General features: G+C 43.5%; 1 protein-coding gene across 6 annotated transcripts; it reads left to right on the forward strand.

Annotated features, from left to right (window-relative positions):
- The first annotated feature begins 348 nt into the window (after nucleotides 1-348).
- LOC112557188 (adenosine receptor A3-like) lies at nucleotides 349-16,905 on the forward strand. Of its 6 annotated transcripts, none has more exons than XM_025226883.1 (4): nucleotides 7,880-8,563; nucleotides 9,026-9,173; nucleotides 10,520-10,952; nucleotides 12,325-16,905. In XM_025226883.1, exons 3-4 carry the CDS (start codon nucleotides 10,819-10,821, stop codon nucleotides 13,019-13,021), a joined length of 831 nt encoding a protein of 276 aa, XP_025082668.1. In that variant the 5' UTR covers nucleotides 7,880-8,563; nucleotides 9,026-9,173; nucleotides 10,520-10,818; the 3' UTR covers nucleotides 13,022-16,905. The 6 variants fall into 6 exon arrangements, with proteins under 6 accessions (XP_025082671.1, XP_025082668.1, XP_025082667.1 ...); XM_025226882.1 differs by having other exon boundaries at nucleotides 9,026-9,151; XM_025226884.1 differs by having other exon boundaries at nucleotides 9,026-9,147.
- Nucleotides 16,906-18,946: the final 2,041 nt, after the last annotated feature.

Below are 18,946 nucleotides of genomic sequence, written 5' to 3' on the forward strand. Positions count from 1 at the left end.
TGATTCATTAGAAAGCTGGGAATAATAATATAATGATAATAACAAATTATTATTATCATTATTATTATTCATGCCTTTAAACATTCCGGATCACACAAATGTTCAGCAAATGTCAATGCACTTTATTTTGAAACAGTGACAGGATGACATTATAAATCTTGAATGAACATAGCCTAACGACCGTAACGATGCCAGCAGTCTTCATGTCTGTCAAAACAGACTTCCATGATATGGAGAAAGACTTCGGTAAGGCCTGCACTGCATGCACTGGAGCACCGAAAGCTTGTTTTCGTTACTGAGTCGGGTTTTTCGCTTTCGTTTTCCCATTTGACTTCCTTTTCAAAGTTGAGACAGTGTGCCGTCAGGAAATGGAGGGATGTGAGTGCATCTGTTTTGGGAGCCACACGCACGCACGTGCATTTTTCAGAGAGACTGACGTCTAAAGTTCTGGAACTTTCTGTCTCACACGCTTATTTCCCAGATAACGACTTTCCTGTGCCTGTGATCTTCACTCCATCCTACTGCGTCGTGGTTGCCCTCGGTGTATGAAACCTGTCTTTCCAGGTTTGGAAACATTACTAATAAGGACAAGGCAGGTAAGAGTTCGATTCCTAACTGTAACCCTAACCCTGTCTTACCACATTTTTCATGTTTCCTCTCTCTCTCCCTCCTCTCTGTCTATCCTGTTCCATCGTTGCCCAAGTCATCTGCGCACTTCAATGAGCGTAAATCTTCCGAGGGGAGTGCTAGTCTTCTTCAATGAGCGTAAATGTTGGCGTGCGAGTGGAATCTTGTATAATGAATGTAACTGCACACCGCTATCTGAACGCTTGACGGGGGCATGGGGTCGATGGGGTCGATGGGGGAGTGTGAGGTAGTCAAGGCACCGGCGCTGCGCATGTGCGTACGTGCATGAATGCTTGCGTGCGTGCGTGTTCGTTGGTGATTTTCCACAAGTTTAGCTCCACTACCTTGCATGAGTTCAGAGTCTGTTGTGCGTCTGTGAGGCTACATTTATTATTGTTGTTGTTATTATTATTTAAAGTAATAGTACTGGAAGGTGTAGTTCTTAAGCTTAGGGAAAAAAAGTTCAAACTCATCGAAGTGTGTCCTGTAAAAGAGAGAGTAGCTAGAATGTTTGACTATTTGTCTGCTCTGGTGTTTTCTTTTCATAAAATTATTGCAAAAGACATTAGGTTGCTGATCAAGTGGAGCGATGTTAGGGGGGAGGGAGGGTCTTTGCTTTTGCCAGTCAGTCCACCCACCCCTTGAAACAAATCTTTCTTTGAGGAATAATGTTACAGCTTCACATTGGTATGTTGAAAACTGCCAGAATCATGCGCTTCAGAACCTTCCTGCATTTCAAGAAGACAAACATTTTTTCTCCACTGATGTTCAGTGCGGCGATGTTTCATTTTTGCACCAGCTAGTCAGAAGTCACGAGGATGGGGAGCGGTGGGTGACATGACAAGACATAGGTGGTCTCTGTATGGCAAGTTCTCAGCTGCGGGTAGCCGGGTGTGAACACCATCAATTTCAATCTTGATATCCGAGATATCAGCCCTGAAGGCAAGAAAAGCAACACGTGACAAATCTCCTGATGTGATGAATCATGTTTTATAGGTCCTGGGTTTCCCTAGTCGGGGTCAAAGGAGACTGATAGTAACCTGACAGATTCTCATGGAGAACATCTTCGTGCATGATCACCTCTCACGGGACTACAATTTTCTAACTCCGTTTAGATGGTAAACTAAAACAAATCAGCAATGCAAAATCTCACAAACACAAACACTCACAAGTCACATAAAACTTTCAATCATCACAAAATGACAATGTTTCTGTGAATGATCTGCATAAACTGCATACACATTAGCAACAAAAACACTGTTGTATAGAAAGTAGTGCACTAATGGTTGCGTTGGTGTTGGTAGTCCATACTTCTCCCCACCTTCCCTCTATCTAACATTTCTTTGGTCTAGAGACAACGGCTCAATACCTGTAGTAAAAATTTGCAATACAATTTGCCTTAATACAAAACTTTACCCACGAAATGAACTTTAAAAGGCCGACATAGTTTCGAGATGTTGACCAGCCGGATGAAACAAGACTGACTGGGGACATGTTGCATACAACCCGAAGATATTTCTCTTTTCAAGTCTGTGAAACAAGGAGAAGAAAACGAAGAACAAGAACAGCAAGAAGAATAAATAGTTCCACAACACACAGACCATGTGTACACACATCAAACACCTGGGTGGCAGCCAGCGATGCTTTCTGACAGTCACGTGCAGAAATGACTTGAGTATAGAAACTGGTGGCAGAAGTACCCGTCTAACGTGAAAACCACTCGCGCAACCGCTATCCTGTCAGTAATAAATTTCTTCTGTCTTAAAAAAAAAAAAGAAGGAGCTGGCAGAGGAAGCGGGAGGAGTGAGATTCGGGTGAACAGGGCAGTGGGTAATCTGCACGTGCTCACTGACAAGGGAGACTACGGCGTTCCGTGACGTCAGTCGGGTGGACGTGGGTGGCGGGTGTTGGGGGAAGGCAACTGGCTTTGATGGCAAAATACAGACAACTCTTTGCTCTATACTTTCTACGACATGATGTTCTATTTGACATCTGACTAGTTGAACCACTTCCCCACCCTGATCTGTTAGACACTCCAGGATGAAATAAGTGTTTGTCTGTATGTGTGCGTGTTTGTGTGTGTGTGTGTGTGTGAAGGTCGAAACGCTGCTGAACGTGACCATAAAAATACGAAACATGATTCTCTCTCACGATTTATGTAATGAAAGCACTTCATTTCTTAAAGATCACAGATCAAGTGCACTTTAATGACCTTTTTTTTTAAAAAATAGGAGGAGAATCTTGCACTGAGGCTTCTGTGTTTTCCCTTCACTGCACGCTCACCATAAACACAATCTTATTAGACACTGTGGCATCTTCTAAACAAATTTCGCACTTACATCAAACTACTGTGTCAGTGCCGACATCAATTACTGGCGGTAGACGATGCCAGTCAGTCAGTCAGCAACCAGCGGCAGTAATCGTGTGAAGAACGTGAATGGACGAGTTACCGCCCTTGTTTGACGAGCTCGACAGACGGAAACCGCAACCGATCCTCGCGTGACGTCACAGGAAAATTATTTTCTGTTCCCGGGAGGAATCCAGTCGTGCCAGGCAGAGCTCCTCCATTCTGTTCTTTTTCTACGAGTCTTGCGCCTCGGTCACGCAGTTAACTTTCTTTATGATCGTGACGAAAGTCCCAAACCAAAAGTCATGTGCACGTGCTGAGCATTTGCTCCAAGGTTTGAAACTAATCGTCTGTCGGATAAATGAAAACGAAATTGCAAAGATACCTCCAGGCTAATGCAAAGACAAGGCACCTCCACGCTAATGTAAAGAGAGAGAGAGAAGAATACGAATAACATCGACAAAAACTGAGACTCTCATAGTTCTGTCAGAAATCAGATTCTTAATGACTTTGCTATGATTATTATTGGCATTTTGTCTATCTTTATTGAGTTTGAAATGAAGCAGGACTGTAGCCACTGAAGCATGCAAGGAGCAATGGTGACCGGAAGTGGAAAATCACGGGCATGTGGGGACAACCCAGCAGAAGTTCTAAAGGGAATGGAAGCTGGTGATAACCTAGCACTTCCCGCACAGAAACCAGCAATTTCCTGGCAAGTAATGGAGGATATTACCGGCCATTACCTGTGTTTCTGGAATAGGCCACCTTGACCTCTCCACGGGTCAGTGAGTCCGCATGGCTGCCGTCCCTTCACCCGGGCAGACAGCACTGGGGTGGACGCTAGTTAACGGGTGGCTAACATGGAGGAATCGGCTGAAAAAGGAAAATAGAGTTGCTGAAAGAGGGACAATACAAGTGAATAAATTTTCTTAAATTAATGAGAAAATTTAAATACATTCCTGCGGCGCACAAAATATCATGGAAGCAGCGCTTGACGAGAAGTTAACAAAGGTGAGCACACAGAGATAATGAAATTCATCCCTCCCTCATCTTGATTACAACAACGGACATGTTCTGGAATCCGAGGTACATCACTATGTCTTAATTGTTGAAGGAAATTTATGGCAGGCTTAACCTAAATTTTACTAAGTGAGCTCTAGTCTAAAGGCAGGGAATAAATTTGTTAAGTATTTCTTAAAGCCCACATCTTCTCTTAAATGTACCTCAAGTAACAAGGAAGCAGTCTCGAATATTCTATGTTGTTTCGATTTGTGTTATTCCTGTTCATCTGACAAGCGAAATATTATACTCATGAAAGATTTAGAAGCTGGAATTAGATATTTCCTCTTCCATTGCATGCTTTATTCCATGGGACAAGTTCGGAAAGCAGTTTGAGTTCTTTAAATGAATCCAAGAATTCGTGTTTAGGTTTATTTATATTTGCGGTGTTGGCGAAACATTGGATGAAGAAAGTTGGAAAAAAATAGAGAAACAACAGTCATTAGACCGGGAATAAAAACAATGGAACTGTTGTGACAAAACAAAGTGCAGCTGTGGCTGTCACATTATTCAGGATGTGCCCAAAGCCAGGTTTTAATGTCCTGGACCTGCAGGCTGTTAAAGGACAACCCATGAAATAAATGCCAAAGCTGTTAACAGAACAAAAAAGTTTTGTCATTACTTTCTCATAAAACTGAGAGAGTTCGGTTCGTGGTTCTCCTTTTACACTCTTGTTTGTTTTGGAGAAAAGCCGCATTGAATGAGCTCAGGTTTAGCTTCTAATGACACTGAAGACCACAGGCAATGCGAGAGCCTCCAACAGATGATGAAGTGGTATACAATCAGTGATCATACTTATCACCTTTCGGGGCCTAACACCTTTTCAAAACTTATTGAGAATTTAGTCGAGCGCTGCGATGTTTAACTACCTCGCAGTAAAAACACTTTATTTACTAGTACCTTACTAAATCCTCTCGTTTGAAAATAAATTTGCACTCGAGTTGACCTTTAACTAACAGCTGTGAGACTGCAGTACACGAGCACTCACCAGTTTCAGACATCTGTTGTTTTTATTTATTTTACTGGGGCAGGCCGCCGAAAGTGGGAGCGGAACAAGATGTTAAGGGGAAATAATTTTTCCATCATGGTGGCGAGAACAGTTTCATCCTTTCATCTTGTTAATGGACAAACTGACATCGTTATCAAAGCTCTCTCTCTATCTTTATCTCTGAGGTTTCTAAAATCATTCAAACGGTAAGCCCAGTGGAAGTCCAAACGTTCCTTCTCGTCTAGACCTGAGACATTGGACCTTCTTCTTCCCATCCCCAAACATCTCTCCTCTTCTTCATTTTAAAAACAAAATGTTTCGAAAGACCAAAGAGTAAAGGTGACAGTTCTTAGCGTCAGGCTGTATCTCTGAGTGATCTTTTCATTTCCGAGCTCATCCCAGTCCAGCCCAGAAAACTGTCATCACATTAATCGCTGTAACACTCAGTGATTAACAATGAGATGACAATTAACTCAGGCTGATGAGGAATTATTTACTAGTCTTTGCAAAATAGCAGATAGACACGGAACAGTAATTACTCTCAGGTTATTATTTAACCCAACATTAATAAGATCTCATAGAAATTGGTCTTCATTCTTCGTCCTCCAAAATAATTCCACCTCTCACAAAAGTAAGCTCTCATGTATCATAAGCCTTTTAATTATTAACTTTTAATTAATTAAACCATTTTTGAAAGTAGTGCTAGGTTTTATGCATGAAGAGACAGTGACAGATGAAAAAAGAGTTTTCGTTTAGAACTCATCCGATCAACCTCTTTACACCAATAATGGTGATGAAGTCAACATCTTGTTTTACACCTCCTGTGGTCGCATCCTTGATTCCACTTGTCCACCCGGTAGATGACAACAGATATTTGAACCGTCGGACCAATCGTTTCCCCCGTTCCTCGCTGACATCAGTGTTAAAGCTGTTATTTGTTTATTGATGCTGAATCCGGGAGTTACATCTTGCATGAACTAACACCTCCACCCCAGGGACAGGAGAATCAAATCTCTTACAGGTGTTGTGCCACTCACCTGGCGAGGTCTGACAACATATCCATGTCCACACCACCCAGCTCCACTATCTAAATCAGAAACTCACTGAAACTCACTGAAACAACTCGAAACCTCATGGCTACTTTCATTAAGTCATTTGTGAGCAATATTCGGATTGACTGAGTCAATAAAGTCACGTGACTTCCCCAGACAGTCCACATATCTATTAATTTTTTTTTTTAATCCGACATATGACATCAAGGCGTGGTCGGCATGGAGTCCACTGCATGGAATCGTCTATTCAAAAAAGTTTTTCTTCGAAGAAAAGTTGTGATGGATGGACGCACAACTCGCCATTTCCTGCAGCGGCCCAGAATCTCAGCTCGACAGAAATAAGTTCACCATCATGAGTGGAGGTCAAGGAGCCGGAAGGAGAGAACTTGTTTCACCAGCCTTAGACACAATGAACCATTTTCATTCACGGCTTCGTGTTTTCACAACCTATACACGTTTCTCAACACCATACATGTCCTAGAGGCAGTCAACTGACCCCTGGTGTATTCACAGCCTCCATCGTTTGCTCACACTACGATTGTTCTCAGAGATGTACAAAGTATGTACATTAGTTAGGACATGGTTACAGCCATCCTCATCCTCACACTGGCAGTCTGACATTTCCTGTACCTTGTCTCACGAGTTTTGCTGTGACATAAAGTGTTGAGTGCCGGTGACTGGTCACCAAGCTGACATCAGGCTCTGTACCTCGGATGCTTCTTAACAGGTTCGTTACAACAATTTTATTACAATTATTAAACCCTCTTTTTCTAAGTTCGAGGCATCAGGATGATAGGACTCCGGTATAAACATTGCTCTACATCTCTCTCTCTCCATCCCTACCCACTTAGCCTTTACTAACTCTCCACTCGTGTTTATTTGTAAAAACAATTAATACAAGTTTTGTATTAAGTTATATGGATTTCATTAAATTCATGGAAGACTGCCGTCTGGCGACTAACCATAAACCTCCAGACCAAGATCCAGAAAAGCTTTCTTGGTCAAAGGTACAACAATCCGTTGAACTCCTGTTTGACCACCCTCTTCCCCATCCCCACCCGTAGTTGCAGCAGCCACTACGTCATCAGCGCGATTGACATCCACTGTCCGCGTGGTGGGCGGGGCTATCAGTGATTGACAGCGGCCTACCCGCTCACCCGGTAGATTTAAGGTCGCTGAAACAAGATTCGGTTGGTAGTCGCTACTAGGATTTCATTTTGAGAGCAGAAAACAAAGAAACATCCGGCAGAGTGACAAGAAGCCAGTTGACAGAATCCAGATACAAAAGACTTTTTTTAAACCAAGGACCGACTGGTCTCACCCGCAAAAAAGTTTTGTGAACAGTGGAGGGTCGAGGGACGGTGGAGATTTGAGGAAAATTATCCTAATTTAATTATTTATCCCAGGTGTCCTTTGCAAGAGTAGGCCGATGACAAGAGCGAGAAATATAGAAGAAACTGGATTGTTTGGCTTAACACGGAAACAAACTGAAACGTAATCAAAACATTTGTTTTTGTTGTTTTTTGCGTGCGTTGTTTTTTTTTTTTTTTTTTTTTTTTTTTTTGTTAACATTAAATCGAAATGGAAAAAGAGAAGAGCATAGTTCAGTTCAGTGACTGATTAAAAAGGAGGTACAAAGGTCGCTGCCTTTTGACGATCAGTACAAGCTTGAGTTGAGGGTTCAAACCTTACCCGCTCCTTTTAGAAACGAAAATCTTACGACATCCACTTCATGAACTCAAGTCGACGACACGTCCTCCTTCTTCTTCGACCACGACTCAAAGCCGTGAGTATGACATCATCTGTCATCTGCTCAGTAATTCATGTCTGCCTCACCTCGCCTTCAACCTTCACTAAGATTTTTTTCTGTCAAAACAAATATATAGCTTCTCATGCAAAGTGGTAGACAGCATTTCATCCCTGACAGGGGAAGAAGGGAGACCTGCTGTTACGTCACCCATGACCTCATTGGCTGCGGCTGCGCGAAGTAACGGTCCGCCCGCGCACGCGCGCTGCTATAAATGCGTTGCGCGCGCGTCCGTCGTGCAGTTGTAAGTGTGGCGCCGTGTACACGTGACGTGTGTGATGTGTGTGATGGCAGCACGGAAGTGCATACCATGCCATGCAGCTCAGTGTGAAGGTGGAGGTTCCCACAGCCCGCATCCACGCCTGTAAAATATTTGTGCCGGTGAGCCACTCTGTTTAGCCGGGGATCTCTTGGCGCGCCCTCAAAGCATCTCACCCCGCCCCCAGCTTCTCAGCTTCAATGAAGGATGATGTTGATGATGATGATGTGTGTGTGAACCCGACAAGTGCAGGCGACCGGATATTTCTGCTTGATTTTCGCGTTCAGATTTAGCCCGCGGTGCCACACCCTCGGTGGGTGAAGTGAGTGGTGCGACAGTGCAAACGTGTCGTGGTCCGGAACTGAGTCGTGAGTCGTGTGAAAGCAGAGTTGACAGGGCGAGACACGCGACTGGACATGTTTCAGTAAGTCTTTTTTTATATATATAAATGTCTCATAACTGGCTTCAGGTCTATCCTTATTGTAAACACTTCTCTCTCGTTATCCTCCTCATCTGCGCGCCAATGTGAACCGTGAACCGTGTCAGGGATCGTGAACTGTTTTTAATTCAGTCGCCATGTCCCCGGTGTGTCTCGATTTTCTCGAGGGCTAGGAAGGTTTATTTTTCTCTCTTTTCGTTTATTAGTTTTTTTATGTTTTTATTTCGATATTGGCAACTACAGCTTAATATGACGATTGTGCGTCTGTGAATGAGCGACAGGATGTCCGTGTTTGTTTTCAATCTGTGTGGATGCCCGGCACCTGCAACAACAAAACAACAATAATAATGTAGTATTAACATGCACGTGTTGCACAGCGTGTGAAGAGGTCTTAACACACAGTGTGTGTGTGTGTGCAAGCTAGTAAGTGTGTGTGTGTGCTAGCAGATGCACAGTTGCTGCTGTCGGCGGCCATGGAGAAGGATGTCGCGTGTCGTTGCTTGTCTTCCTGTGAGAGGACAACTGCTGCGTGCGTCGTGTGTCGACCTTTGGCGAGGGTCACGGGACAAGTCGGTTAACCAACGTGCACTTCAATGTTTGTACTCTGAACTTACTAGTCAGTACATTCTGAGACCCGTTGTCTGTGAGATCGCCGCCGCTTGAGCCTCAGTGCTTGCATCTATCGTCATGCCATTCATCTCTCTCCTCTCTCGATTATAATGGTTTTACAATTATTATTATTATTGTACACCATATGTAATATCTAATTATACACCACATATACTAGATTGTACACAATATATAATACAATATTGCACACCATGTATACTATATTGTACACCATATACAATACCATATTGTACACCATATATAATACCATATTGTACACCATATGTAATAAAATATTATACATCATACATTTATGATGGATTTGTGATGCTGCTGTAGCTCAAAGCAAAAAGCTTTTCAGCCAGAGCTTATGTGTGGTTGTATACATTATTTGGTCATGTTTATGTATGGAAATCGAATCTGTGTGGGTGGCGCGCGCCTGTGTGTGAGAGAGAGATCGTGTGTGTGAGATTGTCTGACTGTCCTTTGGGGGAGCTATCTCATCGTGTCTGAAGCTGATCGTGCGTTTTTGTGAACTCTTTGCCCTACTCCTGATGTTCCAAATGTCCGCGAGTTAATGGCGTAGAACAACAACTTGATCCCCAGTTCTTTCAGACTCGGAGATGCGGGGATTCCCAGCCATGCGTAACGTATCGTCAGAAACTGATTGCGTCATCCTCTCGTCTAACCCTCGAGGAATGTCGAAGGCGAGGATTTAATCTCAACTAAAACTGATAGGAGCGGCTGTGGGGTGTCGGGGGCAGGGCCCACTGAGGCGCCATGTTGAAAGACGTTTGCAACCTCGTGTCTCGTTAGCCCTCGGGGGGAGCCTCCACACCCTCCCGCAACCCCGGAGGTCGTCTGGGTCCTACAGATGGAGCTTCTTTGTCCGTCCTGGCGTTGTCGGCAATGAAAGTCGACATAAGTCATAAAAACGAGTTTTATGGAAGTTTTGGACAATGCCAAGCCGTGACTTTATTTTTCGTCCTGAACTTAACCTTTGTAAGACATGTTTTGGATTGGTGATGTTGGCAACGTGGCATAAACAAAACACATCTACATACAAACATTCACGTGACTTCTCTGCAATGCATGCAGTTAAAGTGACAAGGATCACATCAAACTTTACCGAGCTGCATTTAACATTGGTTTCTTTTGTTGCTTGTTTAAAACCTTGTCTGCTTGCAAGTAATCTAGTGCTCCGTGACCTCAGTTCATCATCATGCAGAACTGACCTGAGAGCGATTTCTCGCATTATGACAACTTGTTTCGTCTGACTACCTCAAAAATATTAAAATATTGTTACAGCTTTTCCTTCTTCTCTTCCCATAGATGTTTAACTGACCGCAAGCTCATTGGCTGCGAGGACCGTCAGCAGCTGGATGCCTTGTTGGACCTGCGGAATCCGAGAGGATGAACTGCAAATCCTCTGAAGGAGGTAACCTCAGTCTGTCACCCAGCAACTGGACAACGGAGGTAATCGTGGAGTTCACTGGACGGACGGTGCTGTCCATACTGACTGTGGTGGTCAACACGCTGGTGTTGGTGGCCATCTGGACCACCCCGTCCTTGCGCTGCCCCGCCCACCTGGTCATCGGCAGCCTCGCCGTCACGACCTGCTGGTGGGCTTCATGGCCGGCCCCATGGGCCTCTTTCTGGAACTGGGACTTTTCATTTGCCCAGAGCTGTGTCGCCTGGGATACGCCTTCATGCTGACCCTGTGCGTCGTCTCCATCAACCACCTGCTCTTCGTCAGCGTCGACAGGTAAGGTCAACTTCGGGCCTGAGGTTATTGAGATAAGTTACTGAGAGAAAAGAAAACATGTCTGTGGTATATCGGAGTGTTTTGTGTTTGATGATGATGACGACGACGACGATAACACTAGCGCCCTTAGCTCCTAAGTAACTTTAGGGGGGAGCTAAAAGCAAAATCTTATCACACCCACAAGAAACGTTTTCTGCATACATAATAAACATCTTTCATTAATCTATAAAATCATTATTGTAGAAAACGTTGTTGATGGTTCAAAACAAATTCAGATACAAAAGGGTGGTTGAAATTTATTTGTAAGCACTTGCAACTGAACATCATTCATCCCTTCTGTCATGGACAAGATAACTGACTTCCTTCATCCGTTTGTGTGATGTTTGAACAACGGCCATTTTGACTACATCACATCCTACAGAAAAAAACCAATTTGAACTTTCCCGTGAGACACTAGACTTCGTGCATGCGCAAACTAAAACACGCCTGGAAACAAAGTGAAATGCTCGGATTTGCTGGATCATCACGTGACCAGGTTCAGTAGTCGATCCTTTATTCAGATTTTGCTCTCTACTACTCCATTGTCCCTGATTGTTGCATAATCATGTCCACTTATGATTGCATACTTGGCCATGGTGATGTCCCGCAAAACAGAAGGTCAACGGGTCAGGCTTGTATGAACCTCTCTGTCTCCATGTGAGCGACTTCCTGTTGAAGAGAGGGACAGTCAATCCACTGGCCGGGTGTGGCAATGGAATAACTGACCTTTAAAAGATTACAATGTAGACTAGACTGCCAGCTTAGAATAAAGAAATGTTTTAACATTTCATCCGTATTTTCTTAATGGTATTTTTTTTTTTCTTGAGCCCGAGCACGTGCAGGACTCCCAATCCAGTTTTCCTCCAAACATCCGCATTTCGCTCTATCTCTTACACACCCACACTCACAACCGTCAGACATGCTTGCTCTCTTGTCCCACCCATCTCTCCCTCCAAACCTCACACACACACGGTAGATGCGAAAAGTCTTTTATTCCTCAAATTAACAAGTCAAGAAGCGACAGTTTATTCCACAGATAGCAGACTGTGATGTGTGATTGTTATTATCAGATTATAAACAATGAACGCAACATAAACATTTGTAGCGGGGACAGAATCCGGTAAACGGTGTCTGTGATGGGTGTTGATACAGGACAGGGGTGGGGAACCTTTAAAATAATTAAAAAATTATCTGCCTAAACATTAGCCTGTTCTATTTTATCAAGCTGTAGTTTCAGAATTAGTTTACACATCCAGATAAACTCGCACGTGCACAAATAAACTCGAGAACCCAAACGAAGTTTTTATGTCAACAATCATTGTTTTTATTGCAGGTTTTTACTGATCGCCACACCCCTGAGGTATATAACCCTGGTGACCCAGAAGCGCGCTTTTGTCTTCATCGGCGTGTGCTGGGGCTACTCCATGGCCGTGTCCTTCATCTTCATGTTCGCCATGGAGCCTAAACCTGACCTGGACCCTGACGAGCGTTTCCCCATGTGTCGTGCGGAGAAGCTCTTCCCCTTGTGGTTCATCACCTACCTCACCATCCTGCACTTTCTGCTGCCCTTCATCATCATGGTCGTCCTCTACACCGCCATCTTCGTCATGGCGCGGCGCCAGCAGCAAGCCATCAAGTCCTCCTTCCGCCTCAACGGCGTCAACGCCGAGGGCATGAGCGTGGGTCACCGTGCCAAGCTTCGTGCCGCCAGACTCCTGGCCTTGCCCTGCGGGTACTTCCACTTGTCCTGGGGTCCCTGGTTCATCACCATCTTGTGGGCGGTTGCTAACGGGAACATCGTGGATCCGCACTACGTAGAACGGTTAGTACAAGCCTTGGCCATCTTGAACTCCTTCGGCAACCCCGGTCTTGTACGCCGTCAGTCAGCCGTTACTCGGGCGCGCCATGCTGGCCAAACTGTGTGGTTTGTGCAAAAAGGCTTCCTCTTCGGCAGGAAGAGGAACAAGTGCATCTTGGAGACCGCCGCCCTCGTGTGCAGGCAACCGACATTAACGACCTCAACCGTTTGAACTTGGGCATGCGCCCAGCTCTCCATCGCATCGATGTCAGATCATAACATGCAAAGGTCAAAGGATGAGGCAATCAGACAAACAAAATCCGATTATAAATCCGGATGAAGCCCGGTACAAAGTGCATGGATCCCTGTCCTGTCATGAGAGCGCATCTCCAAAGACAAAGAGCGATGCTGTGATCCATCACAGACCCTTGTGAAGTTTGTCGCAGTACAGCATCACACGTAAAGGAAAGTCCCTAGGGATCTATCGTAAAAAATATTACATTTATGATCGCTCAGTGGTCGAGGTTACCTTGCCCGGTGTCTGATTTCGACTACATTATACTGACTGTGATGACTGATCCACCCGTGTGGACACTACGTGGTGAGAACGGTAGAGATTAATACAGGGTGTTGTGTTAGCCTCGCTTTCATAATCATGAACCTTATCGTTGCCTCTGGGGGACAATTTAGTTCCAGTGAGCAGTGTGTATGGTTTGTCACCTGGCGAGGCCTGGAGACCAGCAGGTAATAATTAACTGTGGTGTCAGACTGTCATAGTATTTTCAGGTTCAGAAAAATGAAAAAAGGACATAACTGTTCATGTAACAGAGAGAGAGTGTATGCGTGCTGGTGGTTTATTAAATGTTAATAGTAAGTGGACAATTTATCGTCAGAATGATAATTACACATTATCCCTTCCTGTCTTTCCAGTCGTTATCACACATTATCCCTTTCCTGCTGACTTGATTTCAGATTATTCTTTATGACATACATGATTTCTAGATGTCGACTGTCAGGGTGTGACGACCAAAGTATGTTACACATTTCACTGCATTGTGAATTGATGAACTCTTCAGGACCTGGGTTCCAGTAATTACAGCACTGTGAGAGTGAAAGAGAGAAGGAGGAGTTGGAAAGCCAGGTGATGATTTGTTCCTGACATGAGAAAATGAGGGAAAAAATGTGTCTGCTATCGTTCACTGGTGCACGTGCCACCTCTCAGCTGGAGTCCCTCCCGGACTAACAAGGTCCCCCACAAATGAAAACCCTGATAACCGGCAGCGGCAGTGGAGGCAAATGTCGTCGCCATAGAAACACAAAAACTGGGGTCGTTCGCACGACAAGTCTTGAGGCACTAGCCAGGGGTTGAAACCAAACCTTTCATCTCAGTTTCTGAATATTCTCTGGAGTTAACCAGCTCCTAGCAGCGACCCGTGCTGATGGCCGCGAGTTCTTTTCTGCCAGAAACCCTGACTGTGGCGTCATAGGGAGGCATTCATGCGAAGACCGACTAAATTGCAAGATATTCAATCTTAACTGGAGGCCACATGGCCAGCTGCACAAGAGCAGCTGCACACACACACACACACACGCACATAACTGCAAAGAAAGATTATGAAATAGCTTCCGATAAACAGAGACAACTTGTCTAAACAGGAAAAGAGAATGACGAAGAGCGTGCAAGCGAGGACGACTTTCCGGCATCAACATCACAACATCATCAACATCACAACATCATGTCCCGGTCTTTGCTGTCATGTCCAAATTATTCGTCCTTCTTCGCGTCCAACTTTCCTGCCATCAGCTCATTTTCGTGTGGACCTCTGTGCTTGAAGTCTGGCGTGAAGAAAGGGAGCAGGTTCCATATTTATCTTATCTCAAGCTGCATTGGAGAAGACATGATGATCAATCTCGTCAGAAACCCTTTGCGCCTGCCATCTTCAGTAACTGGTGTCGGTGTCTCAGGAAATTCCTTGCTCAAGGCTGTTTGTATATTTTGCTGATAAATTGAATTCCTAAGTCGCAGACATAAATCCTGTGAAGTGAAGATTTGCATGAAAGTTGAGAGCGAGTGCAGCTTTGTGTATGTCCGAAATAATCCTTCGTAAGATGACACAGTGTCCAGCCTCCATCATTTGATTATTACAGACTGTGTATACACAATTCCTCTTTGTTCGTCCACTTCATCCCAAGTGATATCCGAGTCTTTGTGAAGACTTTGTCATCATGAATTCCTTTATGGGCACACTGATCTCCAAGCTTGACCACCTTGACCCTTGACTCCATAATGGAAATGATAATTATTGAATACAGAGCCGGTACGGATGGACTGACGGTGTGAGTGAAGTAGTCCATCCACATGTCTACACTCATGGTCTCTCAGTTCCGTCTAATTAAGGTCAAAATACGTGTTAGTCGGGTCATCAGGATATTCAATGTTACAAACAGATGTTCTGCGATTGTTCTAGAGAGGACGTGCGTTCACCAATTGCGTTGCGTCTAGTAATTTCAATGAGACTCGCATCCTATGAGAACTTTCAGGAAGTTTAACTGATTTTTTCAACAGTTCTTATGACATTCTTTTGCAGTTGCTGATGCTTTTTTTGAAACATTTGGTGTTTTGAATAGCTTTAATGATGTTCTGAAACTGATGATATTTTAATGTTGTTGTGTGATTATATTTGTAACCACACGATCTTCTTCCTAGAAAAGAAGTGAAAGAGTGAAGAGAAAAGAGTGAAAGAAAGAAGGAAAACATTTTGAAGTATGTTATTGTCGCACTGCCCATCCTATGACCAAGATTAGGATTTCCGCCTCAACACAGATTACATTATCTACTAGGTTGTCCTAGTGTCAACAGATAACACTGAAGGTGAGCACGTGCGTGTGAGAAAGAGATGTAACACCCTGATGCCTAATACTCTCAAAACACGCGAACCGTGGTCAATAATAGCAAAAATAAACAACAATTGTTTACCCATGTACTAGTTTACAACTTTCCAGATGTCGTGCTGCTTGGTCTTCATGTCACCGAACCTCGATTTACGACTCGCAGATGACTGACAGACCGAGGGGAATGTCCTCCCACTTGGTACGACTAACACCTCCCTCCCACACTCTTCCAGAAATCGTTCGAAAAAAACGTGAGATCACGATTTATTGATACTTTACTCCATCCTCCAAACTTCCCATGGTTATCATTATTAGAATTTTTTTAATTTATTTTACTGAAGGCTAGCGTGTGTGACTATGTCCTCGAGAACAGAGCTGACCTTTGTTTGTGGACAAAACTCGGTTTATCTGCTGTAAGGGACTGATGTTAAATGACAAATATTTATTTAGGAAGGTAATAGAATAAGCAAAGTTGTGCTATTGTACATCTTCCCGTCGATCAAGGAAATGAAACTGAAAAACCTTAATTATAAAACAAGTGGACTAAAGAGAGAACATGAGAATACATACAAAGATCATACTCTTAGCAAAACCCAGTGGTTTCAGCAAGGATGTGAACCGGGAAGACCCAGCTTTTGGACCAAACATTCGTCTTTTTTTAACCAATAAAAATTATTGATTTCATTGTAATAAAGTTAATTGTTGTGTCTCAGTATCACCTCGTCAGGTCTTTTATCTTTAAACCTCACCTCAGTTTGCGAAGTAGGAGTCTTGGGAATCAGTCAACCGGCCAAGACAGACAAAAAAAGGCATCCAAACAAATGAAATAAAGTTAAAACGGATGCCCTCATGTCTACTTTCCTGTTACAATCTGTGAAAGACAAAGTGAGTTGTTTTGTTTGTTTGCTCATGATGTAACATCGTGAGTAGAGAGTGTGGAGGGCAAGTTATCATCAGTCAAACTGATTTCCTTTGTGAGAAGAACAAACTGTCAGATCGTCCATTTTCAACCGGAGGTGCAGTAAACTGCAAAGACAGATAGAGACCGAAACCTAATTTCCTTGCACTTGTCTCTATGCTAATTAAATCTCATTAAGTGGTTCAGTTAATAGGAATCTACAGTCACTTCAACGCTTGAATGAATATTTTTTAAGTTGGCTGAAAGTTTTCAGTACATGTGATATTTGGAAGTACTTCTACATTAAAGTCTACTATGTTCTAAAATTGTGTTGTCATGGTGACGGTGAATGTGATGTTTGATTGAGCAATGTTTCCTGAATATCACAAACAATAATGCACCACACAGTTTTTACAATTATTGCTCCCTTTTTATTGCTTTTTCCTAAATTTCTCTTTATTTTTTTATTTGAATATTTCAGCCTCATTCTTTAAGTATTTTCTTTAAACTCTTACGTTATATATTTATCTATTTCAGTCTTACTTTTTTTCGAACATTTTCTTCTCCTTTCCTTTTCCAGGTAACTTGCGACCTTCATTAATTTCACCTAGGGTTTTTTTTATGTCTTTCTTTGACGTGCAGCCATTACTTTCTTCATTCTGCTTGCTTGCATTTCCTTGACATCCAACGGACATCTAGAAATAAATTACCTCCACTGCTGTCTTAGCTAATTAGTCTACCAGTTCCTCCCTTCTTTTAGGGGAAAGTTCACATCCATGAATACCACTGATTCATTCCATTCACCGACTGCTACCATCCTGTACTCGGCATATCCTTATTTAACCGAAAGATCTTTTTCATGAAACTATAAACTGATGGCGGATCTCGCATGAAAGTAATTGATATCTGGCAAAACGAGAGATTAAATTTACTAAAGTTTGCAATAAGAAAGAAATTTCCAAATAAAATGGAAATAATCCGATAGCTGAGGCCTTAGAACTTAATATTTACAGATGTCAAAAGACAAGAACGCCATTGATGTCCTGTAAAAGACGGATGACTACAGATTTCAGTCAGACTGTCAATGGCCGAGTGATCAGCTGTAAATAAGAGAGAATAAGCATTTTGTTTCATCACCTGACATCGCACAAAGATCGTCTTTATCACGGCCTCCAGTCACCTGACACACAGACGCACCAACACAGACTTATGTTGTAGTGAGTTGTGGTTGGTCGTGTGTTGTTTGGTGTACGAATGGTGTCTCCTGTCTGACATCTTGTGTCTGACGTCGCGTGTCTGACGTCGCGTGTCTGGCGTCATGCGTGCGTCATTTGTTCCACGTCATTTGAAGAAGAAAATGGCGTCATATGTAAGAAAGTTGCTCTAAAAATGTCCAAGTGAGCTGGGAAAACGACTGTCTTCTCCGCCATCTTGTTGATAACTCTCTCAGTGACATTCCTCTGAACTTGTGTCTCTTCTACCCGATTCACCTACACATCTCTTCATCGTCATCGTCATCGTCATCGTCATCTGCGGGGACTCGGCGAGCGTTGTGTGTGATGCATCGAGCGTATGCAAGTAAGTGTATGTTCGTTCTATTACAATATATGTATATACCTGTGTATATAATGATTATCATTTCTCTCCCTTCACACACAGAGGCACTTTTTGTTCTTTATATCTGCGTTCGACCTCTGTTGTGCACCCGAAACCTTTTTTTTTCCAGTGATATCACAAAACTAACAAACTTCAGCGAAAGTCGCTCCAATCACACTCTCCACCCCCAGGGTTTGAAGAAAAGGTCCACTCCACTACAGGCGCTTTGCCCTGAGGGTAGAGCGTCCAGCAACATGTCCTCCGGAGTCTGCTCTGAGTTTGCACACTGACACCGAGCTGAGCCTTCATTGTCCATCTTATCGTCAGCATTCATACCACAGCGCCTGTCTGAAGGTGGCAGATAAGAGGCTCAGGTAACTAGGCCTTAGGACCTTCCCTAATGTTTAACAAAACTGTGTTTGCTTTGTTTACATGTAGACTGAAGGTCATAGAGGAACATTGTAATAAACCATGTCAAGGAATCTCTCGTTCTGCTCTTGAATGCTTGGCTCCAGACGTTGGTGGAGTCTGGAGAGAAAAAAAACCCAGTGATTTGTTACACGTCAGATCAGAATCAAGAGAACAGAGTGGAAGACGAAGGGTTTCCCAGACAACGACATAATTAATAAGATAAGAGTTTCTCTCTGTGTCGTCCCCAAGACCCTCTTTTTTTCTGCAGCTTCTGACATCGAGGAGGGATGGTAATTGAAGGAAACTTTCACAATGGCTCTGGTAACTCACTCACTGAGTTGTCTTCCCTGCAAGAAAGGT

This window comes from Pomacea canaliculata, linkage group LG2, assembly GCF_003073045.1.
Source record: "Pomacea canaliculata isolate SZHN2017 linkage group LG2, ASM307304v1, whole genome shotgun sequence".
In the NCBI taxonomy this organism is placed as follows: domain Eukaryota; kingdom Metazoa; phylum Mollusca; class Gastropoda; order Architaenioglossa; family Ampullariidae; genus Pomacea; species Pomacea canaliculata.

Excerpts from the sequence above, each read along its gene's own strand:
- LOC112557188 (XM_025226886.1), top strand. The coding sequence starts at position 10,819 with ATGGCCGGCCCCATGGGCCTCTTTCTGGAACTGGGACTTTTCATTTGC. Across the intron at positions 10,953-12,324 it reads CTCTTCGTCAGCGTCGACAG|GTTTTTACTGATCGCCACAC; the intron begins GTAAGGTCAACT and ends TTTTTATTGCAG.